This window comes from Fusarium musae, chromosome 2 (genome assembly GCF_019915245.1).
Source record: "Fusarium musae strain F31 chromosome 2, whole genome shotgun sequence".
NCBI lineage: Eukaryota > Fungi > Ascomycota > Sordariomycetes > Hypocreales > Nectriaceae > Fusarium > Fusarium musae.
Window position 1 is genome coordinate 135,670 of NC_058388.1, and position 27,007 is coordinate 162,676.

Consider the following 27,007-nt stretch of genomic DNA (forward strand, 5'->3'; position numbering starts at 1 on the left):
GCTGTATACCTAGTACAGATTTGGTTGCCCGGACCCCGGAAGCGACTCAACTACCGAGGAACCGAATGGACAGAAGATGCCAAATCCGGGGGCCCAAATGTCCACTACTCGTTACTACAATATGTTACATTTTCGGAAGGACTCTAAATGCTACCTAATTAATCAACCCGGGCCGATATACTGACGCCGCGAGATTCAGACAAGGCTAGCTTATTAACCACCACCAACCGGCTATTACTACGCACGAAATCCAATAATCAAGTAACGATGTACCATTAGTAACTATCTCCAGAAGCAGGCAATATGAGCAGCGACACCAAAGAAACAGTCTGGCCAGACCATCCTGTCCCCAGCAGCGTTAAGAACCTGATATATCGATTCTTTGAGCTGCTAGATAGCCAGGATACCAATGTGGGGAACATCTTGGCCGATGAAATCTTCACACCCGATGCCCGCGCGCAATTTGGCGGGCACGTATTCACGGGCACTGAAGGTACGTCAAGTCCGCAACCCAAAGCCGTGCTACATGGCTCGTGTGTTTATATACACCGATTGGCGGCGCACAAGCAATAATTACTTAACCTCTATCTTCTTGGCTAATTTGAACTTCGCAACCAGAAATCCGCAAATGCAGAGACAACGCGTGGGCCTCGTTTAATGCACGAAAACACGTTGTCTTGAGAGTGTACTCATTCGATAGTGTCGCAACTGACTTACTCTTTATCGCTTGGGTCGCGATGGATCTTAAAAATGGTGAACACGTCGAGTGTGAATTTGTAGGTCGTCTAGGATTCGAAGGCACGGAAGGTCCTAACCCGAAGATTAAATCATACGGAATTTGGGCGGTAGGCAAAGGTCCCCAGAACCTTCTGTAGTTACAGAAGAATATGAGTTGAAATGTTTACTAACTTTCAGGAATTAGGATTCTTCTGCATTAGTTAAAGCACTAAATAAGAAATGAGGTCTTAAGAAGTTTTAGAATAAATAGAGCTATTGATATTATGGCTATTAAATCTTGAGAGATATACAACCCCGTCAAGGTTAAAAACCTTAAACATTTTAATATATAGTGCTATTATAAGAGTTAGCTTTCTTATGTTAGTCTTATACTCCTGAGTCGTATGTATATATGTATGTAAGTATACGTATTTTTCGTCCGGGGGACCGTCGGCCCCGAAAAGTCCCCCACTGGGGCACAAGACGTGCTGAGCAGTTGGAGACAGCGACTATGACAATTACCTGGCGACGTCTATCTTGAGTGCAGCTCGCAGATGGCAGAGGCGTTTCAACCTCGATAGCAATGCTCCTCATTCTATCACTGATACTGGCTTCACATACCATTGTCTTCCTTGGAGCTCAAGGCGAAAGCATCTCGCTGCCAGAAGTCAAATTGCCAATGAAATCTCAGTACTGCTAGAGCATGGTGATGCCCAGGAAGTGGTTGCCAAGGCCGATGATAGATGTGTGTTCTTGCCGTGGCAAAGAAGTACATTGTCAGACAGTCTCAGGAGATACAGAGGCAGGCGAGCCATCTATTCAGCTGCCTGATCTGATACATAACAGCAAGGACAAAGGCCCTTGGTACTACCCTCCAGCTGTCCAGCTATCGTTGGTTCTTCAAACGGCGGTTACAATATGTCGATTCCTTGCTGGCTACGGATATACGTTTTATCAGCTTCAGGGAAGTGCATGTTATCATATAGGTAATAGTCGTTTTGATTCGTGCTGCTTAATCGGTTTAGTGCTTACAGATAGGAACTCTCCTACTGCAACGCCCAGTACAAGAGGTAACTACCTACGATCAAAGCCTCGTGTCTATGTACCTCTCTGTCTTACTCTCCTTCCTCCTTATTTTCCCTTTATTCATTTTCTCTGTCTTCCGTCTCTCTATAAATGTCCACATGGTCCTTGCTATATCCATCGCTGTCACTTTCATCGCCACCGTTCCGACTCTGAAGATTGTATTTTTCATTCACTCATCTCACAACTCTAGTTCCGTCCCCCAAGACCCCTCGAGGATTTATACCGAAGAGCATGGGCAGCCCTTTTAGAAGTTTACTTGGTCTTTCTATTGATAAGTGTTCCTGTGTGCCTATCTAATGAAATCCGAACCACGGAGCTCCGGGTTCGGAGCTGTTAGATCCAGAGTAATCTGAACCGGAGCTCCATTGTCGCGAGCTTTTTCATCTGGAGCGCCGAATGACGAAGTTGTCGGCGGGGTCTCGTATGGTCTGCAGGTTATGAATGGTATCCCGGATTCTAGACACCAAAAGTCCTTCGTGAGAACTCGTGGCGCTGAGCGTTCTCAGATAAAGTCCATGGAGCTCAGTAACCTGGAGGTCCTGAGATGTGAACTCAGGTATGTGAAACGCCTACAGTGGAACAACTTAATCTAGAACTCCTGGAATATGTAATCCCAATCACGAAGCTCACTATTCGAGGCTCAGTGATCTGGATTCCCTTGAAGTTCTCCGAGCGTCGAGATCAGTACTTGGAGCTCAGAAGTCTGAGTTTGAACTTCACTGGGGATGAGCTCCAAGACACGGAGATCTTCGCTTGGCGCTCCGTGGCCTGGGTATCAGAACTTGCTTCCTCCTGCATGAGACGCACCCGTGGCGTGTCTATTATTCTCAGCGTTTGTAGTCACTGGGTCGTATTGCGTCTCTGGATTCAATGTGGGATGGAGTAACATGAAAGCTTCCCCGGAGTAATTATGAATTTTCAACCATTCTAAATCAACCCGCTACGAGTGCCCTTTTTCATCCCAGCAAAATGTATATCAGTAATAATAAGAACAACTGGAGCGCCCAAGTCTATAAAGTTCCTGTTATAGACCCGCAAAGAACGGAACGTTCTTAGGATGAACTGCAGCTTTCGGATCTTAGCCTTGGGCACCGCCCAGCTTGGGTGTCCCTGAGATCAGACTTCGAGTTGTAGAGCTCAGTACATGGAGCTCAGGTTTCCATTTATGCACGTAACATGAAGTCCGGGGCACGGAGTTTGCATCACTGAGTTCGCTAATCGGAGCTTCGAAATTTGGTATTTAGAGACTTCTTCCGCCTGCATCAAACACAACAATAAGATCTATTATATCCAGTGCTCAGCGTCAACGTGTGATGAAATAGCATAAAGTATTTGTTAGCCTTCGCCTATCAGTATAACATATTTACCAGCAATCAAAACAGTAGCCAGAACTCTTACGCTGATCTATCCAATATCCCTTTATATCTAATATCTCTTTAGCCGAAAGACACACCTTTCTGTTCCTTAGTCAATCTTTACTTGATAACAGCATGCTTTGATGCCTGACCTCCGTCATTGGACTTCCGCTTTTGTAGTTGATAGCGGCTCATGTCATTGGTCAAGGAAACCGCCTTCCTGAACCCCTGAGCGTAGCAAGGTTTCTTACATTCTTGCTGTTCAGCCGTCACTAATCTGGACACCATTCCTTTCTTACCCCGACCCCCTTGTTCTTCCATAGCAGTCCAATGTCCACAACGCTCAACCTCTCGGCTACTCTGGGATAATGGCTGAGGTTATACTGTCAGTGATTTATCTGGAGGGGACAATACGACGTTCGGACATATTCCTACATCGACATGTTTTTCTGGATGGCATGACCCATATGGTACAGTTGTCAGTTCAACATGGGCCAGTATTTTGATCCCTCACGAGCAGCGACCTACATGGCTATCATGAGCCAACGGCATGAGCCATCTTTCCTTAACAAAGATAAGTACAAACTAACAGCTACACTAGGACTTCTGGAATTAATACTTGAGAATCACTCTGTCGGAACCTCATTTAGATGAGCGTTTTCACTTGGAACCTCTTGTGCGATGCTGTCTTTACTGGAATAGAGAGATAGGCATCTTTTGACGACGATATCGATTGCAGATATAGCGTGATCGGATATGTTATTTTACTCTAAAGCCTTTTCCCTCAGACAATGGTTGAATTTATGTTAAACAAAGTATTACAAGTTAGAGATAGTCTATAGCCTCTATCCTTACAAACTATATACCAGAACGGTTTAAAATAAAAAGAAATATATATAAAAAAAAGCTTAGTGTGGAGCATTGAGAGCGTCCTTGTTATGCAGGTACCTGAATACCTGCTTCGCCTTGTTGACCCTGTACCTGGTTGCAAATGGTGACAGGGACTTCACCAAGATAAGCCAGCCCGCAAGTGTTGGCAGATTGTAATGTAGCCTGTTGACGCCCCCAGACGTGAGAATTGTGATGAGGGTCTGGAACCAATGCAGCGATGGGAAGAAGTAATTGATGCGATACCAGTGGTGAAGAATATCAGGTGCACCTATGGCAGCAGTGACGTTGAAGATAACCCAGCTTAGGAAGACAAACGTTACAAAGGCAATGGGCACAAAGCCAGTTATAAGGTCTATGACGTCGAAGTGGATCATGGCATACACCCAATTGACAGCCCAGGTTGCGAAAAACATTTTGGCGGTCAAAGGGTAGGAGCCGCGGAAAGCATACGTCCAGCCTGTGGAGCAGAGAGCACATGCCATAGGCCAGAAGATACTCCAGAAGAACCGGGCGTAGATATGCGCTTTGACATTGTAGGCGGCGTAGAGATGGATGCCGTTGCAAATACCGTTCCAACCCATGATGAAAAAGAACTGCATCAGTATTGGAAAGATAGTTCCAACGGTATTGAGGAAGGCTTTATCGTCCATGTTGCTGAACTCGTGGCTCGATGCACTGACACCAACAGCTCGTGCTGGAGTCGTCAGCGCGTTCAGTGATGCGGTTGTGTTTGCGAATTCGCCGCGTTCAAGTTTGGGTCCGATAAATTGTGCGCTGAATATTCCGACGGCTGTGCTTGCAGTAGTGATGGTGGATGACTGTATGCCACCAGCATATAACGAGTAGTATCTGGCTGTCAAGAGATAGTAGGTGTAGACATCGGTCTGATTGTATGAAGAGGCGGTGCCGTTGACAGCCTCCTCGAATCGAGTCGTTGCTCCAGGTTGGACGACGATCGCGGCCCAGTACTTCCCATCGAAAACATCCTGCCTGATCTGATCTGGAGACGTCGACGAGGTCTCGACGTTGATATAGGTTGGGAACTCGTAGGATCGATTGTTCGCCGCCGCCGCAATGCGCAGTGCTGTACCAAAGTCACCACCATCAAAGTCAGCAAGGGCAACTTTCGCCTGCTTGACATATTCGCCCTGATTGAAGAAGACACCAAAGATTTGGGATACATTGATCCAAAAGATACCAAGGATCATAATGGCTGCGGGGATTAAAGCCTTCAAAGCGTCCATTGCGGTAGCCTTGGGTTTTGGGCCATTTGTTCGCGTTCTTGCTACCGTCATCTCCACTGCAACATCCTCCTCGCCTGGTAAGGTCTGATGCGTACCGACGAAGGGGCCATGCATCGAGTATCTGGTTTGAGTGGTTTCTGGCATTGGGAAAGTGAAGTAAAGATTAGAGCTAAACCAAGGAATCGAGATCAGTGAGTGGTGTAAAGGAGAAGTCAGAATATTTAAGGAGAGCAATTATAAACAGGACTTAAATAGAAAAACGTGTATGCAAGCCGTCTACGTCACATTTATAGGGGCATTTTGCTTGCTGTCTGGTACGATAAGTTGCTCAGCTGGCCGGAAAGTAAGCGAGAGCAGGTGGAGCGGGAGTGAAGATCTCGGCCTCTTCGGCTTTCATAAGATTGCCATGTAAGTCAGACTGTCAGAGCATACCGGACATGGGAAATAAGAATCAGCCCGCGGCCCGCGGCTTGGCAGTTAGCGCCTTATATTCATGTTACTGAGGAAACAGCTATTAATATTTCCGTGGCATTCCTCGTGCCGTCTGAAAGACCTACATTGAGTCTTTCTGGACGGAACTCACCAAAAAGCGCCCGGTGAATTTACGCACAACGCCCTGTATGTACATCCGAATTATCTAGTATTCCCTGTATCATTTAGACAGGCCATCACCGTCCTCGTCAGCCGCTTTTCCCTTGAAATTCTCACTTGGGAGAATGACACCAATCAACCTTGCCGGCTCCGTCTTCGATGGATTCACCCATTTATGATTGGTTTCACGCTGAATAATATGGTCCTGTTCGCATGGAATGAGCCTGACTAGCCTTGAGAAAGTGAGAAATAACTTACTCCAGGATATAGTCGTATGGATTCTCCACTGTCCATAACGTGATCGATAGTGCCCATAATGCAGATAGAAAAGTCTATAGACGGAGTCTTATGCATAGGGCTGGTAGCTCCGGGCTGAAAGTCTATGACTGAAAGATTCGCCCCGGGAATGACGATATCTGGCGATTTGTAGCTCGCAATGCCTTCGTTACTTTGGTACGCTTTAATATCGTCCTCAGCTTGTAGCTGGGCTGGAATACATTTTACTGAATATGACCGTGCAACAGAGCCAGTGCCGGGGATGTCAGAGTAAATGAGGGGAGTGAAAGGTTTGTGTACGCTCTTTCCATCGGATCGCACCGTAGTGATATATCGTTTGCACTCTGGCAGTTCCATGTTATCGGCAGCTGTATTTCCACAACTCACTTAATGTGTGTACTGTGAAGTTGTATGATGGCTATGTAGTCCCTACCACGGTTTGATATATAGAATAAATAAACGTGAGTTATTTATATTATAAGGAAGAGTTATGAATTAAGTTGAGCATAAACGTTCAATTCACAGTCCCGGACATGAAAGAGACACTAGATATAAAGTTATGTTATGGATCCTGCATCCGATTGGCACAGCCACCGGAGAAAATGCGGCCTCCGGTTCTTCCGAATAACTCTCCCGGCCCCATAGCGCAGGCCCCGACCCCGGGGTTTCATAATCTAGACGGGAGACACTGCAAGCTCGAGATGGACGTCACTGCCCTGGTTGTGGTCGCCGTCGTCATGATGGCCGTCGTATATGTTCGCCTCGGCTTTTTCGCTCATTGTGACAAACTTGGGAATAGGTAGACAAGATATATTCTGTCTTTTGTCTTCACTCGTGCATTGGGCCTAGTTAATCTGTCTGCCTCTCACTCTCTGGTCGATCGGTTATTTTAATCGACCTGATGGACGAAAGCACCTGTATACTACTTGGCAATCGAAGGATGTCCTATATCTTTTCTAGGTGTCCGAAGTATCAGGAAGCGGGACCAGACTCGGCCCCGGCCAGCCTTCCCGTCCTCCGAGGATGAGGCAACCAGTGCCGTGCGATATACTAAAAAAGATTTATTGATACCGGAAGAGACATTGTACGACCCCTAACTGTCCAAGCAATCCTTAACTTGTTTTAGGCTCGATAAGGGTAGTCCGGATTACGCAGCGTTGGTTTGCTCTTGGGAAGAATCCCCTCATCAGCATTCCGCCGGCTGTCTAGACTATCCGAATTAGCACAGTTGCATTCGGCATAGTTCGGCTCCAACTATGTCCGACCTGCTTTCTCCATCTCCGTCCAGGTAACCCTATTCCTCCTTGTGGAGCTGGGAAACAACGACGAATGCTGGTGGCCAAGCACATAAGACTACCCTTATTGCACGAACTTGTCGCTTAGATCCCACTGTTTCTGGAGATATATGTTTAATCAGTGCATTTCTATGACATTTTTCATTGAGCACGAGATGGACGACACTACCAGCGCCAGCTCCAGCGTGACGCCATTCCCGTATGGGGCGTTTTGTCCTGGTGGACTCAACACAGATCCTGCTATATCCCCGAATGATCCAACAATTGGATACAAGTTCAACCATACCATGATCAGGGTCAGAGACCCTAAGGAGAGCTTGAAGTTCTATGTTGACCTGATGGGGATGAGGACGGTTTTCACGTAAGTTGGGACAGCCTCCATAACCTGTCATCTTTTATAGTTACACCTGCTTGTCTCTTCTGTGTTGGAGCCACTATTTCAGGGCTCTGTTTAATGTCGGTATATTCTGAAAAAGAGGTGAGAAGCTATTGTGCCAGGGGGTGCTATTATTAACTTCCACGATGTATTTAATGGAGACATCCACCGCCCTAAAAGAAAACAATTTCTCAAACTCAGTACCCCTGGTCTCGTTACCATGATTAGGGCGACAATTAGCTGACAGCTTTTCAATAGCATGAACGCGGGCCCCTTCACCAACTACTACCTCGGCTACCCAGACACGGACGAGCATCGCGCCAACCCGGCCCAGTTCGGGGCTGACACATCCAAGGTTTTTCAGTTCACGACGGGTCTCTTGGAACTATTCCATGTCCATGGCTCTGAGAAGCAACAGCCTGGCTTTTATCACAATGGCAACACGCCAGAAAGTTTAGGGTTTGGCCACTTGGGATTTACGGTCCCTGACGCGCGAGCCGCGGTCGCGAGGCTAAAAGCGCACGGTGTCAGGGTCTTCAAGGACTTTGGCGTGGCTAACAAGGAAACTATCCCCATCAGCGACTGGGAGAATAAGCACGGAGTAGGCATTGAAGTCAAAGGGACCGAGAGCGAGCTCCATCCTATGTTTAAAAAGGCGTATGAGAGTATCGCATTAGTTCAAGATCCGGTAAGTTTATCCGAGTCAACGATCAAATCAAAGTGACTACTAGGACCCCTATCCCTTGATACGACCTATTCTGAAGAGAAGGAGCTAATCTTCTATCTCCAGGATGGATATATTATAATAATATCGGGACAGCATGGCCACTAAGGCACCTGTGTTAAGATTTAGATATCAGAGAGGATATAACAAGATATTTCCTATAGGAAAAAAGCAGCCACAATAATGAAGTTCTGCTCCACGCTCAGATCGACAACACTACGGCAAAACCGATTAAGGTCTTTTAATTAGCAGACCACTTTATGTTCATGGCCTCGTATATCTCTGTCCAATTGAAGAGTCTTTCTTGTTAGAGAACAATAGCTTGACTGCACTATAGTGAGCATGTTCTACTTGTGAGTGATTATTTTTCAGGGTTCCTATAATTAGCTTTTTCTAGATCTGCTATAATGTTTTATAAAAGAAGAAGTAATAGTATATAACTGAGTTCTTAGTATTAATAGTATCTCTTAAGTATATTAAGATAATTACTTAATACTTATCTATTATTATCTTATTAAAAGAGCATAGGCTAACTCAGCTACTGTATATAAGATAGTAAACCTAGAGGCATTAGAAGTATTTAAGGTTTAGATAGGCATTAGAAATAGTTAACAGTAGCAGGCTAGTTTATATAAATAGTTATTATTAATTAATAAGTAAGGCATTAGAGTTAATTAAGTTAGTAATATATTTAGAGAAGCTATAGTAATAGACTTTAATAGTATTATTTTTATTTAATAAAGAGCTAGATTTTAAGAAAGCTGTAATTTCTTAAGTATAATACTGTCGCTAGGTAGGCCAGACTCCAAGCATATATAGTTTCTGGCTGCTTAGCCACGTTTTAGTATTACTTAAGACAAGCTATACCCATTTCTTGTCCGTTAGTAGTAGTGGCCATAGCGCTCTTAATAGAGTACTATTTAATAATTTAGCATATAGACATCACCAGGCTCTTTAATTCTATAAGGTTCGGTATGCCATTGCCTCCAGCAGTTGTAGATAGCAGACACCTTGGCGTTAGCTGCAATAACAATTGCAATTAAACCTAACGTTATATCAGCGTTTCAGCTCTAAAGCTTAGATTTCTCTACCACCTCTATAAACCATCTAATGATAATAATAATAGGTTAAAAATATAACTAAGGACTACTCGAGAAGCCATTTAAAACCTTTCTCCTGCTCCTTGAAAGCCTGTATAGCAATATCTATACTACTAAACGCCTCTTTAAAGCCATGTAGAACTCCAGGGTACACATTGACCTTAACTTGCACCCCTGCATTATTAAGCTCCCTGGAGTAGATAAGCCTGTCATCTTATAAAGGATCTATACTACTGATCTATATAAAAGTTTTTAGAAGACCTTTATGCCCAGATGGCTAGAGCAGAGGGCTAAAAAGCTTAGACTTCGGGTTAGGAGTGTAGTATTCTAGTATAGATAAGTTCTTAGTAAAGCTTCAATTTTAATTAATTTTAAGATGCTATTATATCTTCGAAACAGGGTAACTTACGGTGGAAAAGCTTAATACCTTTCGTATCTAGGACTGGAGTATTTTTTATCTATTGCTAACTGGCATATTCTAATCTATAATGCTCTGCGAGTATTTCAAGAGTATAAGTAAGAGGAATATAAAGATAAATACTAGTTAATGGGGGTGAAAGTTTATTATTATAAGCTAAGTAGGATAGCATAGCTGTAATATTACTACCTGTAGAAGAGCCTCTTATAATAAAACTGGCAGATAGCTTGGCGCTAAATTTGGAAGAATTCTGAACACTCTATTATTAGAAGTTGTTAGCATGCTAAGTCTACAGTGGCTAGCTCAATCCTATATAGGAAAAGGACTTACCTAAACAAGCGTATCCCAAGAGTCATTAATTGCTGTAGGGAAGGGGTTCTCTAGTGCCTTCTAATAATTAATACTTAGGACCACTGCTCTATGGTTTCTCACTAGCTTCAAGGCTTTTAGCTCTTCTATCTCAGGACTCCCAAGACTCCAACCGCCACCGTAGAAAAGGACAGCTAAAGGCGAATCTGAGCTCGAGGCTACAGGTTAATAGAGTAAAGCGTTAATTATAGACCCATCTCTGACAGGAATCTGTATTTAGCTCTTATTAATTCTGTCCAAATTGGGCTTAGGGAACAGAGAGGCAAGTTCTGATATATGCTGGCGAATAGCTGTAATGTTAGGGAAGTCAGCAAAGGAGCTTATTGCCAAAGCAGGGTTCGCGTCAAAAATCTGGAGGCGACTCTTAGCTTTCTATAACTAGTTAAGGGTTTAAGAATATTAACTAACCTCTTTCAGCTGCTTATCGATCTACAGTGGGTCGGCAAAAGTCCCGACACATAGCTAAAAAGGCTCCTTGATTTTATATATTATATAATAAGCTATATAAAATAGATAAAAAAATAAGAAATAATATAACTAATATTTAAATAGTTAAATTATAATATAATAATACTAAAACTTATATATAATAAATATACTTATATTATTAATAAGTTTTAAATTTATATTAAGTTTTTAAAATAATACTATCTTTTTAAACCTTATTAATTAGATTAATAGATTAATTATAATACTTAAAAACTAGTAATTATACTATTTAAAAGCTTAAAAATATTATAAAGCTTAAAATATTTTATTAAATATTTTATTTAATTTTATAATTAAGTTTATAAAAGTAAGAAAAAGCTATAATTTCCTTAAAATCTTTAATTTTAAGCTTTTTTTATATTTATAAATTAAAAGTAAAATACTAAATAAAAATCTTAAATCTTAAATTACTATTTAATAATACTATTTAATAACTTAAGTTTTATAAAAAAACTTATAAATAATAAAAAACTTTATTTTAAATAGTTAATAAGGGATTATAATAATAACTTTTTTTAAAAGTTTTTTTTAATTTTAATTTTTATTTTTAAAATACTTAAAAAATATATAAAAAAAAACTTAAATATTTTAAGATAATATAGCTATTTAAGATTATAATAAAATATATTATAGCCTTAGTATAATAAAGTTATATATTTATATATATAATTATAAAATAAGGCTAATTTTAGCTATATATCAGGACTTTTGCCGACCCACTGTATCCAAGTTCAGGCCAGGCAGCAGGAGTCTGATAGATACTTATTTTATGTTTTTGTTGTTTATAGAAGAATGCTTATAAATCTCTTGTAGTTCAGGAATTTACGCATTTCTCGGACAGTTCCTCAGACTCGGCTTCGCTGGACTAACACTTGCGTCCGGACTCCCCTTACCCGAGCTAACACTTACTTCCGGACTCCGATTTCAGCAGTAACTCCGTATAGTTCATATAGCCGAATGCCGATTGTCCGATATCATTATACTAGATATAACTAATTAACCTCGGTGTCTATATTAATAGACACACACATCTGGCCTGGGGTAGTAATGGATTCAAGAGAAGACAGCTTCTCGGACCGGATACCGCCCCTCTTCTATCTTTCCTCGACATGTATTGTTATATATAGTTTAGACTCGGATATACCATTACCGCGGTCTTAGAAGAAGGTATAGGGAATGACAATTAAATATATTTATAATATTAGATAACTTGACTAAATAGTCTATAAGCTCAGTTCTCTAATTACTATAAAGAAACAATATTAGATAATAAAAAGAATATATAATTTTAATATAAGAAACAATACCTAGAGCTAAGTCTAGTAGATATATACGCAACAATGTCTGTTAAATATTATTAAATATTTTTACTAAAACGATAAATATATAAATAAAAACAATAAGTAAATATTATTTAAAAAAGTCTTTTATAAATATTTTTAAAGCTAAAATAAAATAAAAATAAAAATAAAAATAAAATAAATATTAGTTTAATATTAAAAAGGTTTTAATATTTAATTATTAAATAATAAAGTATTATAATAAAGTCTTTAATTTAAAGAATATTATAATAAGGTTTAGTATTATAATTTAATAAAAACACTTATATTATATATATCCTACTTATTTCTTACTGATTATTAAATAACTTATACTTTACCTTAGTATATATTATAAGCCTTATAAATTATCTTATAATATAGACTTGTAACTTATTATAAGCCATGGAGGATTTTGCCGTTCTCGCTGCTCCTGTCAGACCTGGCGGGCATTAGCGGAGTGGGCTTTGCGATGGCCCGCCATGTTACGATTCGTGCCCGTAACAGCGCTGTAAGGCATCTATAAGCAGCTGTACACACCACTGTAATTGCTACAATAGCAGTTATAGCCCAATCCTTTGCCCTGTGGTGTAGTGGTTAGGTGTGACCGTTACACGCCAAGGGAGACTTGGAGGAACCTGGACTTCGAATGATTGGGGCTGTAGTGGATCGTATGTCTTCTTGACTTTGGAGAGACTGCACTTTTTGGTGTTCAGTCATGGACCTACTGCCATCAGCGAAAGTCAGGCAGTTAAAAAGCAAAGGTAGATATGCCCGAAAACGGGGGCATTAATTAAGTTATGTCAGAAATTAAGATCCCTGTCCTGAGCCTTGCCTCCAGTAGAAGCTGTCATAGATGACAAATTGGGTAAAGCGCAAACTAAAAATCCGGTATCTTAGTGGGCCGTGAATCTTAGTATCATGACGCCTGTCATGACTCTTATGGAGCTTCCCCTTAGACATATGACGACGAGAAAGTACTAGCATAGACATAGTGGCTTTTTTCCACCATTCCCAAAGACGTCACTGGTATGCTAGAGTCTAGTTATATAGCCTAATAGGCCTATTGCAAATAAAAAGAGGAAGGTCTGATATCTTAATCTTTGGACCGAGCAGTACGCAACAAAACCTGATCATCGCTCGCAATGGCTAAACCTGTGATGATTAGTGTCTTGGAGTGCGATAATCACATTGACCCCGACAGATCGAAGTGGGGAGGTTATGGCCCTCTTGTTTCCAAATGGCTCAGGTCAAACGATCGTTTGCAAGAACTCGCACAAATACGTGTCTGGGATGTCAAGAATGCCATGGACTATCCGGAGCCAGGGGATTACGATGTGCTCATAATTACTGGTGCACGTGAGTCATGGCCAACACCACAAAATTACTGAAGGACAAACTGACGAATTTGGATACAGCCGCAAACCCAGAAGGCGAGGAACCCTGGTTGGTGAAGCTCCGGGAGTATATCGAAAAAGAAGTCGAAACAGCATCTCATCAAAGGTTTGTCGGCTTTTGCTTCGGTCACCAGATCTTGGCTATGGCGTACGGGCTGTCCGTTGAATGCAATGACTCCGGGTACGAGTTCTCCGCAACAACTATCCAACTATCAGATACAGGAAAAAGACTTTTCAACCAAGACTCTATTGTATGTTCAAATTGGGAATGGATTTCTTCAAATGCAAAGACTTATGTGAACACAGTGTTTAAACGAGGGTCACCAATTTCAGGTCAAAGATCAAGACTTGGGACAATTCCATAATCTCGGCTCGACGGATCATACTCGCATACAAGGTCTCTTTCTTCCTAAACGCCTTTGGTCGCTCCAAGCGCACCCCGAATTTGACGCTGAAGCATTAGGCCAAATATTAGAGTTCGCAAAATCGAAATTATCTGAGGAGGATTACCAAAATGCAAGGGCAAGAAATACTGACAATGTCGAGCAGCAAGTCGCCTTGGATTCATTAGTTAATTTTATCTTAGAATAGAGACAGAGATAATCATGTATTTATAGTTTCTAGATCTATGAAATGCAAAGACCTATTAGTTCTAGTATTTTGGCTTTTGGTATCCGACCTGTGAAATGCAATAGTGAAGTAATTGCCAGAGCTGTGCCAGAGCAATCTCGCTGCCATGCTGGACAGTCGGATGCTACGAGGGCCATCAATAAAGTCCAAAGATTAGGCATCTAACCGAATGTTGGTATCTTAATCGCACGAGAAACATGGTGGATATATATGTACTTACCTCTACCGGTAGGACTGTACTGAGATTCTGATAGATCTGCTCTGTAGATATATTGTCCTTGCGCATGGCTGCATCACTTATTGACTGTAGTGATTGCCAAGCTTCACTGTTCTCAAGCATAAGAACCGCTTCGGCCTCTTTGAGAACCTCTTCACCGAGGCCACGGCGCTCCGAGGCTTCCCATCTTCTTGCACCTTCCAGGATCTCCGCGAACACTCCAGGAAGTCTTCTGATCCTACTGAATCGCTGTTCATGAAAGAGCTTGGACGCTTCCTCAAACTCATCCGCATAGTATGATGTGACTAGATCGTCAAAGCTTTCGAAACCCATCGCGCCGACGCATTCCATGATGTTCTGGAATCTTGCGTTTAGTGATTCTCTGGGCACGGTTGCTGGTGATCTTGAAGATGAGGCATAGCTTGGTTCTCTTGTGGTGGATGATTGGGCTTTTAGTGAATTGGAGTTAGTTAATGAGGGTCTCGGGCTTTTGTCTGGTGATTTATCGCAGGAGCATGGCTTTTGTCCCTCCAGCTCTGCGTTTGCTATCATCCATCCAAGATCTAGGTCTCCTTCAAGGTCGCCAGCGATGAATGGGGGATGGGAAGCGGTTGTATCAAAGGTTGATAAAGGGAAAGACTGCAATATGGCAGAACTGTTGTTCTGGCTTACAGTAACATCATCAAGATGCGCTCGATGGAGATATACATTCGCTTGATGAGACTCAGTTGCGAGGGTCGCACGGCCACTTCGCGGCGTATCATGGCCGGGTCCAGCTTGTTGATAAGGTCTTACTGCTTTGATCGCAGAAGGACCTGAGATCCCATTCACAGGACCGAGAGAACTTGCCGGGGAGAGGGTATAATTCGAGCTTTTGTGAGTGGAACTCTCTTGGCTCTTTTCACGGCTTGATCGGGAGCTTAGAACTTCAGGCAATGCCTGAGTCGATCCCTGACTGGTTGTTTCAGGTGACGTATATGATATCCGTCGATGTATAGAGTCTTCATGAAGACGAGGTTGTTCCCCAGTCTCTGGACCTTCTTTCGATGAGTTTGCATCTTCATACTGAGCCACCTTCTTTTGCAGGTCGGCAATCCGGGACTTGACGCGACGACCTATTCTCTAGCTCGTTAGCAACTACCGCAAGCCAAGGCAATCTTGGAGGGGTCAGCGTTACGGTAACTTCGCTGGGCTACCCTATTCTGCAGGCGTTTCTTGGCCCTTGGGTCCGTGTCCCCTTGGCATTCCAGATCGCTAACGTTGGCATTGGCGCCCAGAGATGCAGTAGCTAAAGATGGGTTGCTTGTGAATACAACGTTCATGGTTGTGCCTGATTGAGATGCAACCGACATAGTGTACCCAGAATTTCACAAGCCATTTAATCGATCGCAATTGAAAGATAAAGGACCTCTCAATACAACCGGCTTTTGAGCACATTTGTGCATTTTGAAACCAGTAACAAAGCACGTGAGCATCATTTCCTTTTCGAAATAAACCAGATGCAACGTTAAGGAGTTTTTTCTGCAGCTTACGGGCAACCTCAAAAGTTCCATCCCAAATCACTTGCTAACCCACTGACTCTCCACCAAGAAGGCAACTCTGGCAGATCGAGAACGCTCCTCGTGTGGAGTTTAGCCGGGGTTTTCAGAGCAATTCTTGTTTAGCCCCCAGAGCGCGCTGCATACGCCATACGAAGGATCAACTACGCCGGAGTCAATTTCGTAAGAATCGGAAAGATCTCATTTTGACTGGTCCATCCTGTCCTTTTTCATGTTACACAACTTGCGTGACCTGGCTGATAATTGCGGGTCAAGTCAGCATGCCGGCTGTCTATTCCGGCGCATCAAGGCCAACATAAGCTTGATTTTTGTGTTATTTACAAATCGTCGGCATATTTTGCCTCATTTGATTCAGTACTCGAAGGATTATATGCGGCCCGACCCGGCTTGGAACCAACTGTCAGCACAAAAGTTCCGAGCAGCCTAACCCTGAGAAGATATTTGTTCCGATGAGGCAATCACCGAGCTTACGCGCTGATTATGGCGTCATGGTCGGCTGGTCGATCAGTACGTCCAATTATGCTTGGAATTATGCTATAAGTCCTACTGGCATGACCAGACATTGAGTCATGCTTACATGGGGGAGGGCATGCAAATGACTAGCTTTAACCGACCACTACAGGAGAGCTCAAAAGTAAGACAGTGAGGTTGAGCTCAAATGCTTAATTGATGACTTTATCTAACTAGTGTTCTCACACCTCATCCACAACGTCCCTGCAAGTTTGAATGAGGCGATGATAGGTCTGCAGCACCTTTCGCCGATCAGTCCTGGACTGGACCAAGAAATAAGCCAGAAACTCAACACCCAATGGTGGTGACACGATAGTGCCAGGCTGTCTAAACAGCTCGGACCTATAGACTAACGGAGCAACGTCTGGCATTCTCTCCAGGACTTTGCTACAGAACCCTGCCGGTACCAGTACATTATGGCGGTGAATAGGGATCAAGCAGTTCGCGCTCCAATACTGTGTCTCAGATAAGAAAGGCTTACACATCGCTTTGAATCGATCGCCATCCCGTAGGCATTGGAGCAGCTGTAGCGCGCAAAGATCTACCCCGTAAGCATGAAGGGTTGAGAATGCGCAGTCTAAGCCCGGAGGGCGTGCGTTGACCTCGATGAGATACACCTCAGGGACGCCTGGTGACGGGCTGCCTGTATCAGCCAAATCGACAAGACCGTCGATTTCCTGGTATCGCATGCTTGAGTTCTGGACTCTAGCCTCAACGTGGAAGACGCCATTGCGGAAACCAAGTTTGAGCAGTGTTTGATGTAGAGACGACTTGATCAGCTCCTGCTCCTTCTGACTCAACAGCGTTGGTGATACCATGACAGTCTCCCCAAAGTTGTCCGCAATAGTAGCATTGATGGCATCAGCTGTGCAGGGGAAATCATCGGTGATCTCTGCAAACATAAGCTCACCGTTCCAGAGAGCAATGTTGGCATCTATCTCTGGCCCACTTATGTAAGTTTCGAGCAGGATCCCATATTTCGTGAGGCCATCGCTTTCGAGCTGGTCGATTGCTTCTCGGAGTTTGTGGTGATTTTGAACTTTCTTGACACCCCGGGAGGCGCCACCACGGCACGGCTTTATCACCAGAGGGTACTTCAAACTTTGCAACGTCTTAGAAATCTCTTCACTATCCAAGTCCGCGGCGCTCTCCAATCGAAAAGACTGCATATTAGGCGTATTAAGAACCTTGCGCGTCGCATCCTTGTAGTGAGCGGTGATTATTGACTCGACAAGCTCAGTTTCAAGCTTCAACATTTCGGCTGCCTTTGCGGTGGCGATAACATACTCATCTGAAAAGGTGATGATGCCATCTATTTTGCGGCTCTTGACAGCTACGGTGAGACGTTCAGGCAAACTGTCGTCACTGGTCATATCGACAGCAATAAAGTCGTCCCGCAGATGACTATACTTTGGGCCCTCCATGAAATGGCCAGGGCGATCAAGGACGATGACGGCTATTCCAAGCGCTCTAGCCGCGTCGAAGGGCCCCTCTGAACCATACCCCCCTGTTGTGCTATCAAACAGAGGGCGACCGCCGACAACTGCCACGGTCAGTGCTGTAGCTTTGTCTGGGAGTATCCAGTCAAAGGAAAGCCTCTCATTGACTTCCCGATCGACAAGGTCAAAGACTTTAAGGCCATCAGCCGATTGGATGGATGGTTTGCAGATCAAAGCTCCGGGGGAGGACTGTAAAAGAGAAAGAAGATCGGTTTCTGTTTGAAGTGCCGCGGGGTAGGGCTTATCCTCAACTTGGAGGGGAATGACGGATTCGACACAGTCAGAATGTACCATTCTCAACTGCAGAATATCACGTCGACAGAGATAGCCATTGCGTGGGACCAACAATACCTTGATCAGAGCCTCGATGGCGCGATTTGGTCTGCTATTCTCGGCGTACGGCAGCTTTGGTGTCACACATTTGTTGATGATAGTCCCCAATGGCGTATCAGTACAGTCAGCGAGACCCTCAGTTCCATTGGTTGTGTGGCCATTCGTCTCGGCCTTCTCCGAGGATGTGATATTCAGGATGAGATCGATAGATTTGTAGTACGGATGTGCATTTCCGTTAACTTTCTTAGGCAAGAGAGGGGGCGAGAATCTCCAACGGCACTCGACGTTCAGGGTGGCTAGCAAAGAGGAAAGGGAACATGTCAGCATAAGATACTCATGACTAGTGGAATCCCCAAGGGCAGCTTACAGTCACTTTCGAGAGTCTTGATCGAAAAGGTCTCGGAGAAAGATGATCCATCCATCTCAGGTATAAACTGGCATCCCATCTTGGCCGCAGGTACTGAATCCTTTAGCGATCAAAGGAACTTCACAGTGGGGGAAGGATTATGAAATAGTAGTGTTTTGTCTTTTGTATTGTCTATCGTAACGGATTGGTGCCCCTCGTTTTATCCGTAAGTGAAATTCACATTCTGACATTTGCATGGCAAACGTAGCTACATCAGACATCATGCTTTGATCCCTGCGCTTGTAAGAGATTTGTCAAATCTCTCTCTCGTAATAAAGTGTTTCAGACACCTGCCGTAAGAAGAGCTGCCTTGTTTACCCATGATCGGCATTATTGGTCAGATTGGAATGGCGGTGAAACGTAGAGACATCTGATACATTGGTCAAGCGGAATTATTGCTCACTTCATAACCAACGATGTCTACAGCAAAATATGAGTTATTACGAAATTTAAGAGCCCTACCCTGGGTTACTCCATTGAGCGTTACTGACCAGGGTATCGTATCCACATCACACACACACACACCTCATTTTGAGGGGGGATCAGACAAAAGGTACCTTCCCCATAAGGAGTGCGGTGCGGCACAAACGTCAGCTTAGTTGTACAGATGAGACTAATCACAACTTCCGTAAAAGGTAACACGGCACGTTTGTGCCACCACTGGGGAACGAGAGAGTTATTACGCGTACCATGAATGACCAATCAGAGCTGACCAGTACCGAGGGCAAAAACACTCTCAATAAGGCAGAACAGGTAGTTTACGCCATTCTGGTCATTTTTGAGCATACTGAAGCTGAAAAAGTCCCTTCTCGATTATCAAGCGAGGGCATGGGTAGCGGCAACTACAGGGTGATCTACATTTAGTGCTGGCGGTAGGGCTCAACTTGAGAAATAGGGGCCTGTATCGCTCTGCTGTGTGTTGGCACGTTATAAGACAACTGAAGAAGTAATTGCGAAAGAAATAGAATATAGTCATATGTATTGGTTTGAACTATCTCACGGAGATATCAGATAGAGAAATCTAGAATGAATGACTATTGCTTTAGAAGCATCAACAAGATAGCTAGACTAAGCCTGAGTTGTACCCTCCGCGTCAACCCCCTCAACGTCCGCTAGGTTGATCTTCTCAGCCCCATCTGAATTCGTAGTGACACTGTGAGCCACATCAACCGACTTGGCAGGACTATGGCTCACGACCCCATTTCCGCTAGCCGCCTTGCTGACTACCCAGTCCAAATAACTATTGGAGAAGATACGGCCGGTGTTAACGGCGTCAACATCGCAAAGGACCATTTCTTCAACCAATGCTTCGAAGCTGTATGTTGGCTTCCATCCGAGCACTCTTTTCGCCTTGGCTGCTGAGCCAAGCAAGTTCTGGTTATCAAGTGGTCGGTAGAACTCGGGGTTCACTTTAACGCGAACCTTTCCGTTAGCTGAGTCAATGCCGACCTCTTCAAGACCGGTTCCAGTCCATCTAGTTGATGTGTCAGCCACTTTAATCGCACGATGGTGAAGAAGAACTTACTCAATATTGACCCCGATGACCTTGAAAGCTGCCTCGACAAAGTCGCGAACGCTGTAGGATTTTCCACTCGAAAGAACATAGTCGCCTCCGACTGGCTGTTGCAGCATCAGATACACGCCTTGCATGTAATCCTTTGCGTGGCCCCAATCTCGGACAGCGTCGAGATTTCCTAAGGAGAAGAAGTCTAGCTTTCCACAAGCAATTAAAGCTACTTGTGTAGTAATCTTTCTCGTGACGAAAGTGGTGCCTCGTCTTGGTGATTCATGGTTGAAGAGAATACCGTTCGAGGCATGAAAGCCGTATGCCTCTCGAAAGTTGACAGTAGTCCAGTACTGGAACAACTTGGTGACAGCATATGGTGATACCGGGTGGAACGTGGTCTCCTCTGTTTGTGGAGCGGGCATGTCCGACCCAAACACTTCCGATGAACAAGCCTACACGAAAATGTTAGCTGTTTTGTGTTATATGTATGATGCGAGATAAAGGAACGTTACATTGTAAAACTTTGTCGACTTGTCCAAGTCCAGCATTCGCATGGCTTCAAGAAGACGAAGTGTACCCATAGCATTGGTGTCACTAGTCTGCAGTGGAGTGTCAAACGAGACAGCCACGTGGGACTGAGCAGCAAGATGGTAAATCTCATCGGGCTTGATGCTGCCCAAGATCTGGACGAGACGACCCAGGTCGGACATGTCGCCAAGGTGCATGGTCAACCCAGGACGGAGTGGCTTGCTTAGAGCTTCCCGTCTGGAAGCAGTCGATCGTACCAAGCCATGAACTTGGTAGCCCTTTTCCAGCAGCAGCTCGGAAAGATACGAGCCGTCTTGCCCAGTAATTCCTGTGTCACCTGTTAGATACCCAGATAGCTACTCGTGAGGTGTATACCACTGACCAGTAACAAAAGCCACTCTGGGTCTGAAGTAACCGTTCAATACTGCCATGGTTTCTGGTGTAAGAGGTGGATATGGAGTATTCGATAGCGCTTTTGTCAAGGTTACAAGCTTCAGATGTTAATTATTTAGACACATGTCATTATATACCTGTAACCCAGAGCTGAATCTGGCTGCCGGGTACAGGGGCATCGTTCATGATGATTCATCCGTCACTTGAACTTTGCCAAGAAAGCAAACACATAGGATTCGCACGCGACCAGTCACCCAGAACAAGCACTCCCATCTCGCCTTCAGCCACTACACCAAGCAGTAAGCCTCTTGTCATCCAGCTCTTTGTGTAAGCCAACATTAGGCTGCGCCGTACGCTGGCCGGGCGCCTGCTGGTTGAGTCAGTATCGATACAACAGAGTTTCCTTCCTAATCAAGGTTCTGGACCTTTCATCTAAGATCTGTCAGCCTGTTTCCCCAGTTATCATGTCATCTCCGCTTGTGGCAGGTGGGCATGAGGCTCGTGTACCAAATTAAGCTTACGTTAGGAGATATGCACTACCATGTGACGAAGAGGCTTTCAGGGAAGTAATGTACGTATTACGTAAATAACGAATCCTTGACTAAACACAATTCATATTCCAGTAATGTGACAATAGATTATTCTATCGACGAGTCTAATCTCCGCGTAGTACCGGCTCCAGGATGCTTAGAAGATCAGTGGTGCTGAGCTGGCTCAAGACCTCTTCATCCAATGAGTGTCTCTCGAGGAGGGCCCGCCTCATGGCTGTCGAGTTGATGTCAGACCCAGTTGGTCTCTTTGCAAAGTCCAAGTAGTAACCCATAGTCACGTGGCCGAGGCTATCAGTACCTCGACAAGTCCATAGCGTAGCCTCCTCCGCTGCTTCTTCAAGTTGCCCATCTGGAAGTGTCAGAAAGCTCAAGCAGGAATTCTAATCAGGTCACTTACTTTGGTCACTACATGTCATCTTTTGTGGAAGCCAGTCCCCAAAGCCTTTCCACTTCGTCGGCTGTCCGTCTGGTAAGAATTGAGAGGGTACATGCCGTGCCTTGTTGGTAACAAGTATTCGCGGCAGCCTGTAAGGCAAATTGTTAAGAGCATCGGCCCTGTTGAGGTTATCCGGCCCAATGAGATGCGAGAACACAATCTTGTAACCATCCGCTTCGCAAAGCCGCTGCGCCGCTTCCATAAACGTGAAAAATGGGTACCATGTCTCTGACCATATCCAGACTTTACTTCTGGGCACCTGCGGCATCTCAGCCCAAAGCGCAGCTCTCGTCTTGCGACTCATGAAGAACTCTGGGTGACTGTTTTTCAGCTTGTGGCGTAGGTGGAAGTCCTCGCTGGGGAGAACCACCACGGCGACGGCATTGACGACAGGGTGCAGTGCTGACAGCAGAACGTCCAAGTGTCCACGGTGCGGGGGGTTGAAAGAGCCACCGTAAACCAAGATCAGATTGTCCTGACCTTTCTTGAGGTGACCATCAAGTTTCTGCAGCGGATCGAGTGCGGCTTCTGTAGACAAACGCACCTCTCTGTAGGCAGATTCCAAGTAGGGCCGAAGAGACATAATGGCGAAGATTTGAGAACGAAGAGCGGTACCAAAAGAACGAGAATAAATGTTTGGGCTGAATTGTTGGTGGAACTGAAGAGTTTTATGTTTCACGAGAATGTGTAACGCATTTTCTATTGGTGTAATCCCTCTGTCAGCCTCTTGAGAGCCCTAACTAATCCTTCACCCTGCACATAGTCAGCGCCCGTCTGTCTACTTTGTTGGTCTTCCCTACATCGCTTGACTTTCGCAGCATACAATTTACTCTGAATCACGTCTTCTGTCCCCTTTACACCCATTCCTCCACCCTTCTCCAGGCTGCCTACCGACAACGATACATACTACCCTAAAATCGCATCATGATTCAACATCCACCTCTCACCACAGCACAGCTCTGATTGGCATTGGTGAGTGCGACCAGCACCCTGCAAAAACCAACATGCTTACAACGGGGATACTGTAGGCTCCATCAATGTATAAATGTAGCCGCTTGCTTACCATGGCGGCGCTGAACATGAGCACAACAATAATGGGTGGGTAATGAGAGCCAGAAGCCAAGTTTGTCAAACAGCCTGTCCACTCCGCAACAGCAACCGCTGTAGAAATGAGAAGAGCCGCATATGCTGTAGGAAGACCCTCATGGTACATCGCTTTGCCCTGATCGCTCTTGGGCACCAAGTGCGCGGCAATGTTGAATCTTGCGAGTCGAGCAACACCTGCACAGACAAAGACAGCCAAAGCTAGCTGATCGGCCACGGTATCAAAACCAGCGGAATAGATCATGACTGCCGGCGCCACGCAAAAAGAGACCTGGATACGAATGCTAAGTACTGTGTCCTATGCCTCGCCGAGGTAGACAAAATATTACTTACCAAGTCACAGAAGCTATCCAATTGTTTGCCCATTTCGGAACATTCATTCCTGGCCCTTGCAACAATTCCATCAAAGCGATCAAACTCGTAGCCGAGAAAAATGAGCAAGTGTGCCAAGAGAAGTGATTTCTCTATCGCACAGAAAATGGCGAGAACTATTTACAGGAGTTATTTACCAAGTATCATATGGTAAGAAGTGCTTTAGAATACCTCCGCAAAAGCCTGGATTGTCGGGGAAGACAGGTCAATTTCATAATTCCTAATTGATAGTTAAAGGTTGTCGAGATACTCACCATTGGAAAGAGTGATGTAGTCAGCTACTCGCAATCGCCTGTATTTAGTTAATGCTAACTCCATACGACTGCGCGAGCGATGTATACCTCAGCATATCGTAGTTCATAGGAACCTTTGTTGCCATTTTGAATTGTCGCAAGTGCTTGTCCAATTGGAAATGGTTTCCGTTAGTCTCGACACCGCTCGTCTTATGCTAGCAAGAGAAATACAGCGACTGTAAACGCGAGTGGTCAATTTATGCTTGGTTGCTATACTGAGGAGAGCGTGTATCACTGGTCAATCATGGAGTAGCCTACTTCCACCAACCCCCAGCTCTGAATCGTCCCATTTCCAGCTACTAATCACTGCATGCATCTTGATAGAGGTTGTTTGGGGTATGATGCACGATTAGTTGGCTTACGAAAGCTAATGACTACGGTTGAGGCGACAAGAGAGAACGACTCTCGTAATATTTCCTTCCCAGAAGGGTAAGTGGTCGTGCTGGGGCAAAATCTGACGTGATGGCGATCGATCAACCGCTAGTGGGTACAATACTGAGTGACGGCACACGAAAGCCCAGGAGTAAGCGTAGAATAAGCTCGATATGGTCATAATTTACAGTACCTTTGTTTTTATTAACAGGCTGGGGTTATTGTCCACTACATAATTTACTCAATAACATTCTCACCCAGGACAAACGTGAGTAGACTTCCAATCAGATCCTAAATGCGCCGCTTCACATGCAGCCATAGCCCCAACGCGCATTTCCGCGTAACATCTGCAGTTGGTTGAGGGTACTGACGTTCAAAAGTGCCTACAAAACGATTACCAGATTTGTAAAGTGATCCGAACCGACCAACATAAATGTAACGTCTTCGGACCCTGTACGTAATATGAACAGGGCATCAATATTACCTTGCAACCCACGGTTTGTGCCGCAATCCTTTGTGAATACCTGTCAGCGTTTTAAGCGCAGTTCGGACTTGGAGCAGGGCTGTTCATCCAAGCATCACAGCATTCTTATAGTTATTTTACAATTGTTTTACACAGAGCATCCATACAGTATTTTCCCCATTGGCGGACTCATCATGGTGACTCAGTATCCCGAGCACGAAAGGCAGGACGCTACAGAAGAAGAGATCAAAGAGCTGCGGCACGTTGTAGACTCAGTTTCATTGGCCGTTTGGGTCGCACTCGTCGCCAATGCTACGGAGAGATTCACCTTCTATGCCGTAACAACGCCATGGCGTACGTATCACCGATGCACGCTCTCTCGTCGCTAACTCACATTGCGCGCAGAGAACTATATCCAGAACCCCGCTGATAGCGTCGCTGTTCCCGGCGCTTTGGGATTGGGGCAGGCAACGGCTACAAACATTACGAGTGCATTTCTCTTCTTGAGCTTTCTTCTCCCGACTGTTTGGGCCATTATCTCAGACACATGGCTGGGGCGTCATAAAACGCTCTGTTTGAGCTACTTGTAAGTTCGCACGCATCCTTAACGGCCAAAGTCTATCAGTACTGAGTGACGACTGCAGCTTGAACTTTTGCGGGTGTTTGATCATCTTTGTCACGTCGCTCCCAGCCTTTAGCCACTCCCAGATCACTAAGGTGGTGGGACTGGGGTTCGCCATGATTGTCCTTGGAATCGGCACTGCGGGCGTAAAGGCAACCGCCTCTCCATTCATTGGTGACCAATACGCCGAAGCTGCTCCTCAAGTAATCTCCACCAAGAAAGGGGAGCGCGTCATTGCAGACCGGGCCCTCACACTTCAGTATATATACAACGTGTCGTACTGGTAGGAAGTTCTGCAAGAAAGAGTACACACAGAATTCGCTGACACTTTTGCTACAGGTTCACCAACATAGCAAGTTTATCACTTGTCGCATCCACCTACTTGGAGAAGCTAGTTGGGTTTTGGGCTGCGTATCTGCTACCTCTTTGCGCGAGCTGGACACTGGTACCTTTACTCCTAATCTTTCATAAATCCCTTGGTAGGTTTTCCCCGATCCTGAGCTGGTACTGCTCGCTAAAAGAAGCAAGTCAAACAAAAACCTCAAGCAAATATCCTCCCCCGCGCTTCCCGAGTTATCGTGTGCGCAGGAAGAAACAGGTTCAACTGGGAAGCTGCTACACCAGTATACCAGTCGGAGAAGTTTGGCCACCAGGTCGAATGGGATGACAAATTTGTCTTTGAGATCAAGAGAGGTCTGCAGGCTTGTAAGGTGATGTGAGTTCCCCTTCCCTTGGTACGCTTCTTGAATCTCTGTTGATTGATAGAAGGGCCTGTTTTGTGCCATTCCATCTCTGTATGAATCAGATTACAAACAATCTTGTTTCACAGGCAGGACAGATGAGGCTCGGTGGCATCCCTAACGATACTATCCAAGCTCTAAACTCTATCGCTTGCGTGCTACTGGGACCAATCATGCAGAGATTTGTTTATCCGATTGTCCGCGGTCGGGGATTTGCTTTCGGCCCAATCGCGCGTATAACATGGGCTTTCATCATGATGAGCACCGCAATGGCATATGCTGCTGGAGTTCAAAAGCTCATTTACACCAAGGGGCCTTGCTACGATAAGCCCTTGCAGTGCGAAAAGTCGCCCAACGACGTGAGTGTTTGGATCCAGTCGCCCGTCTACTTCCTTCTCGGCGTCGCCGAGATCCTGGGCTTCACAACTCTCGCTGAGTACAGCTACTCGGAAGCGCCGAGGAACATGCGCAGCTTGGTACAAGCGATGGCCCAGCTGAGTTCAGGCGCTGGCTCTGCGCTTGGAATGGCATTCTCACCATTGTCAAAGGATCCCCAGATTCTTTATCTCTACACGGGTTTGTCTGTAACAATGATTACCACGGCGCCTACTTTCTGGCTCATGTTTCGTGCGTATGATGACAGAGTGTTTGAAGAAGAAAAGTCGACCGACGATGGGAGTAACCAGGCCGTAGAGCCAATGGGTTCTGGCCCATCTGATGCTGCCGAAACAGGAGAGAAGGGCGACGGTGCCAAAACATCTGCCTAAAATCTTCGACTAGTATAATTCATCCGAGCGATTTAGCAGAAGCAGAGCACTTGTTTTG

The 27,007-nt window shown here is 44.9% G+C and overlaps 10 protein-coding genes across 10 annotated transcripts; 3 read left to right on the top strand and 7 right to left on the bottom strand.

Moving 5' to 3' along the window:
* Positions 1-4,066: 4,066 nt before the first annotated feature.
* On the bottom strand, positions 4,067-5,437 carry J7337_001991 (uncharacterized protein; the record flags this gene model as incomplete). The annotated part of the gene is made up of 1 exon (XM_044819724.1): positions 4,067-5,437. The coding sequence occupies one exon, from the start codon at positions 5,435-5,437 to the stop codon at positions 4,067-4,069; it is 1,371 nt and encodes a 456-aa protein (XP_044684024.1).
* Positions 5,438-5,945: 508 nt separating this feature from the next.
* Positions 5,946-6,517, bottom strand: J7337_001992 (uncharacterized protein; the record flags this gene model as incomplete). The annotated part of the gene is made up of 2 exons (XM_044819725.1): positions 5,946-6,089; positions 6,143-6,517. The coding sequence occupies 2 exons, from the start codon at positions 6,515-6,517 to the stop codon at positions 5,946-5,948; spliced, it is 519 nt and encodes a 172-aa protein (XP_044684025.1).
* Positions 6,518-8,090: 1,573 nt separating this feature from the next.
* J7337_001993 (uncharacterized protein) lies at positions 8,091-8,800 on the top strand (the record flags this gene model as incomplete). The annotated part of the gene is made up of 2 exons (XM_044819726.1): positions 8,091-8,519; positions 8,720-8,800. 2 exons carry the CDS (start codon positions 8,091-8,093, stop codon positions 8,798-8,800), a joined length of 510 nt encoding a protein of 169 aa, XP_044684026.1.
* Positions 8,801-13,395: 4,595 nt separating this feature from the next.
* Positions 13,396-14,110, top strand: J7337_001994 (uncharacterized protein; the record flags this gene model as incomplete). Its single annotated transcript, XM_044819727.1, has 3 exons — positions 13,396-13,609; positions 13,669-13,828; positions 13,981-14,110. The coding sequence occupies 3 exons, from the start codon at positions 13,396-13,398 to the stop codon at positions 14,108-14,110; spliced, it is 504 nt and encodes a 167-aa protein (XP_044684027.1).
* Positions 14,111-14,299: 189 nt separating this feature from the next.
* J7337_001995 (uncharacterized protein) lies at positions 14,300-14,845 on the bottom strand (the record flags this gene model as incomplete). Its single annotated transcript, XM_044819728.1, has 2 exons — positions 14,300-14,401; positions 14,498-14,845. 2 exons carry the CDS (start codon positions 14,843-14,845, stop codon positions 14,300-14,302), a joined length of 450 nt encoding a protein of 149 aa, XP_044684028.1.
* A 1,900-nt stretch (positions 14,846-16,745) lies between these two features.
* Positions 16,746-18,841, bottom strand: J7337_001996 (uncharacterized protein; the record flags this gene model as incomplete). The annotated part of the gene is made up of 2 exons (XM_044819729.1): positions 16,746-18,691; positions 18,763-18,841. The coding sequence occupies 2 exons, from the start codon at positions 18,839-18,841 to the stop codon at positions 16,746-16,748; spliced, it is 2,025 nt and encodes a 674-aa protein (XP_044684029.1).
* Positions 18,842-19,869: 1,028 nt separating this feature from the next.
* J7337_001997 (uncharacterized protein) lies at positions 19,870-21,267 on the bottom strand (the record flags this gene model as incomplete). Its single annotated transcript, XM_044819730.1, has 4 exons — positions 19,870-20,275; positions 20,327-20,760; positions 20,821-21,164; positions 21,219-21,267. The coding sequence occupies 4 exons, from the start codon at positions 21,265-21,267 to the stop codon at positions 19,870-19,872; spliced, it is 1,233 nt and encodes a 410-aa protein (XP_044684030.1).
* Positions 21,268-21,884: 617 nt separating this feature from the next.
* Positions 21,885-22,799, bottom strand: J7337_001998 (uncharacterized protein; the record flags this gene model as incomplete). Its single annotated transcript, XM_044819731.1, has 2 exons — positions 21,885-22,129; positions 22,178-22,799. 2 exons carry the CDS (start codon positions 22,797-22,799, stop codon positions 21,885-21,887), a joined length of 867 nt encoding a protein of 288 aa, XP_044684031.1.
* A 346-nt stretch (positions 22,800-23,145) lies between these two features.
* Positions 23,146-23,564, bottom strand: J7337_001999 (uncharacterized protein; the record flags this gene model as incomplete). The annotated part of the gene is made up of 2 exons (XM_044819732.1): positions 23,146-23,175; positions 23,280-23,564. 2 exons carry the CDS (start codon positions 23,562-23,564, stop codon positions 23,146-23,148), a joined length of 315 nt encoding a protein of 104 aa, XP_044684032.1.
* A 1,450-nt stretch (positions 23,565-25,014) lies between these two features.
* On the top strand, positions 25,015-26,949 carry J7337_002000 (uncharacterized protein; the record flags this gene model as incomplete). Its single annotated transcript, XM_044819733.1, has 4 exons — positions 25,015-25,174; positions 25,512-25,725; positions 26,041-26,157; positions 26,211-26,949. The coding sequence occupies 4 exons, from the start codon at positions 25,015-25,017 to the stop codon at positions 26,947-26,949; spliced, it is 1,230 nt and encodes a 409-aa protein (XP_044684033.1).
* Between the last annotated feature and the right edge of the window lie 58 nt (positions 26,950-27,007).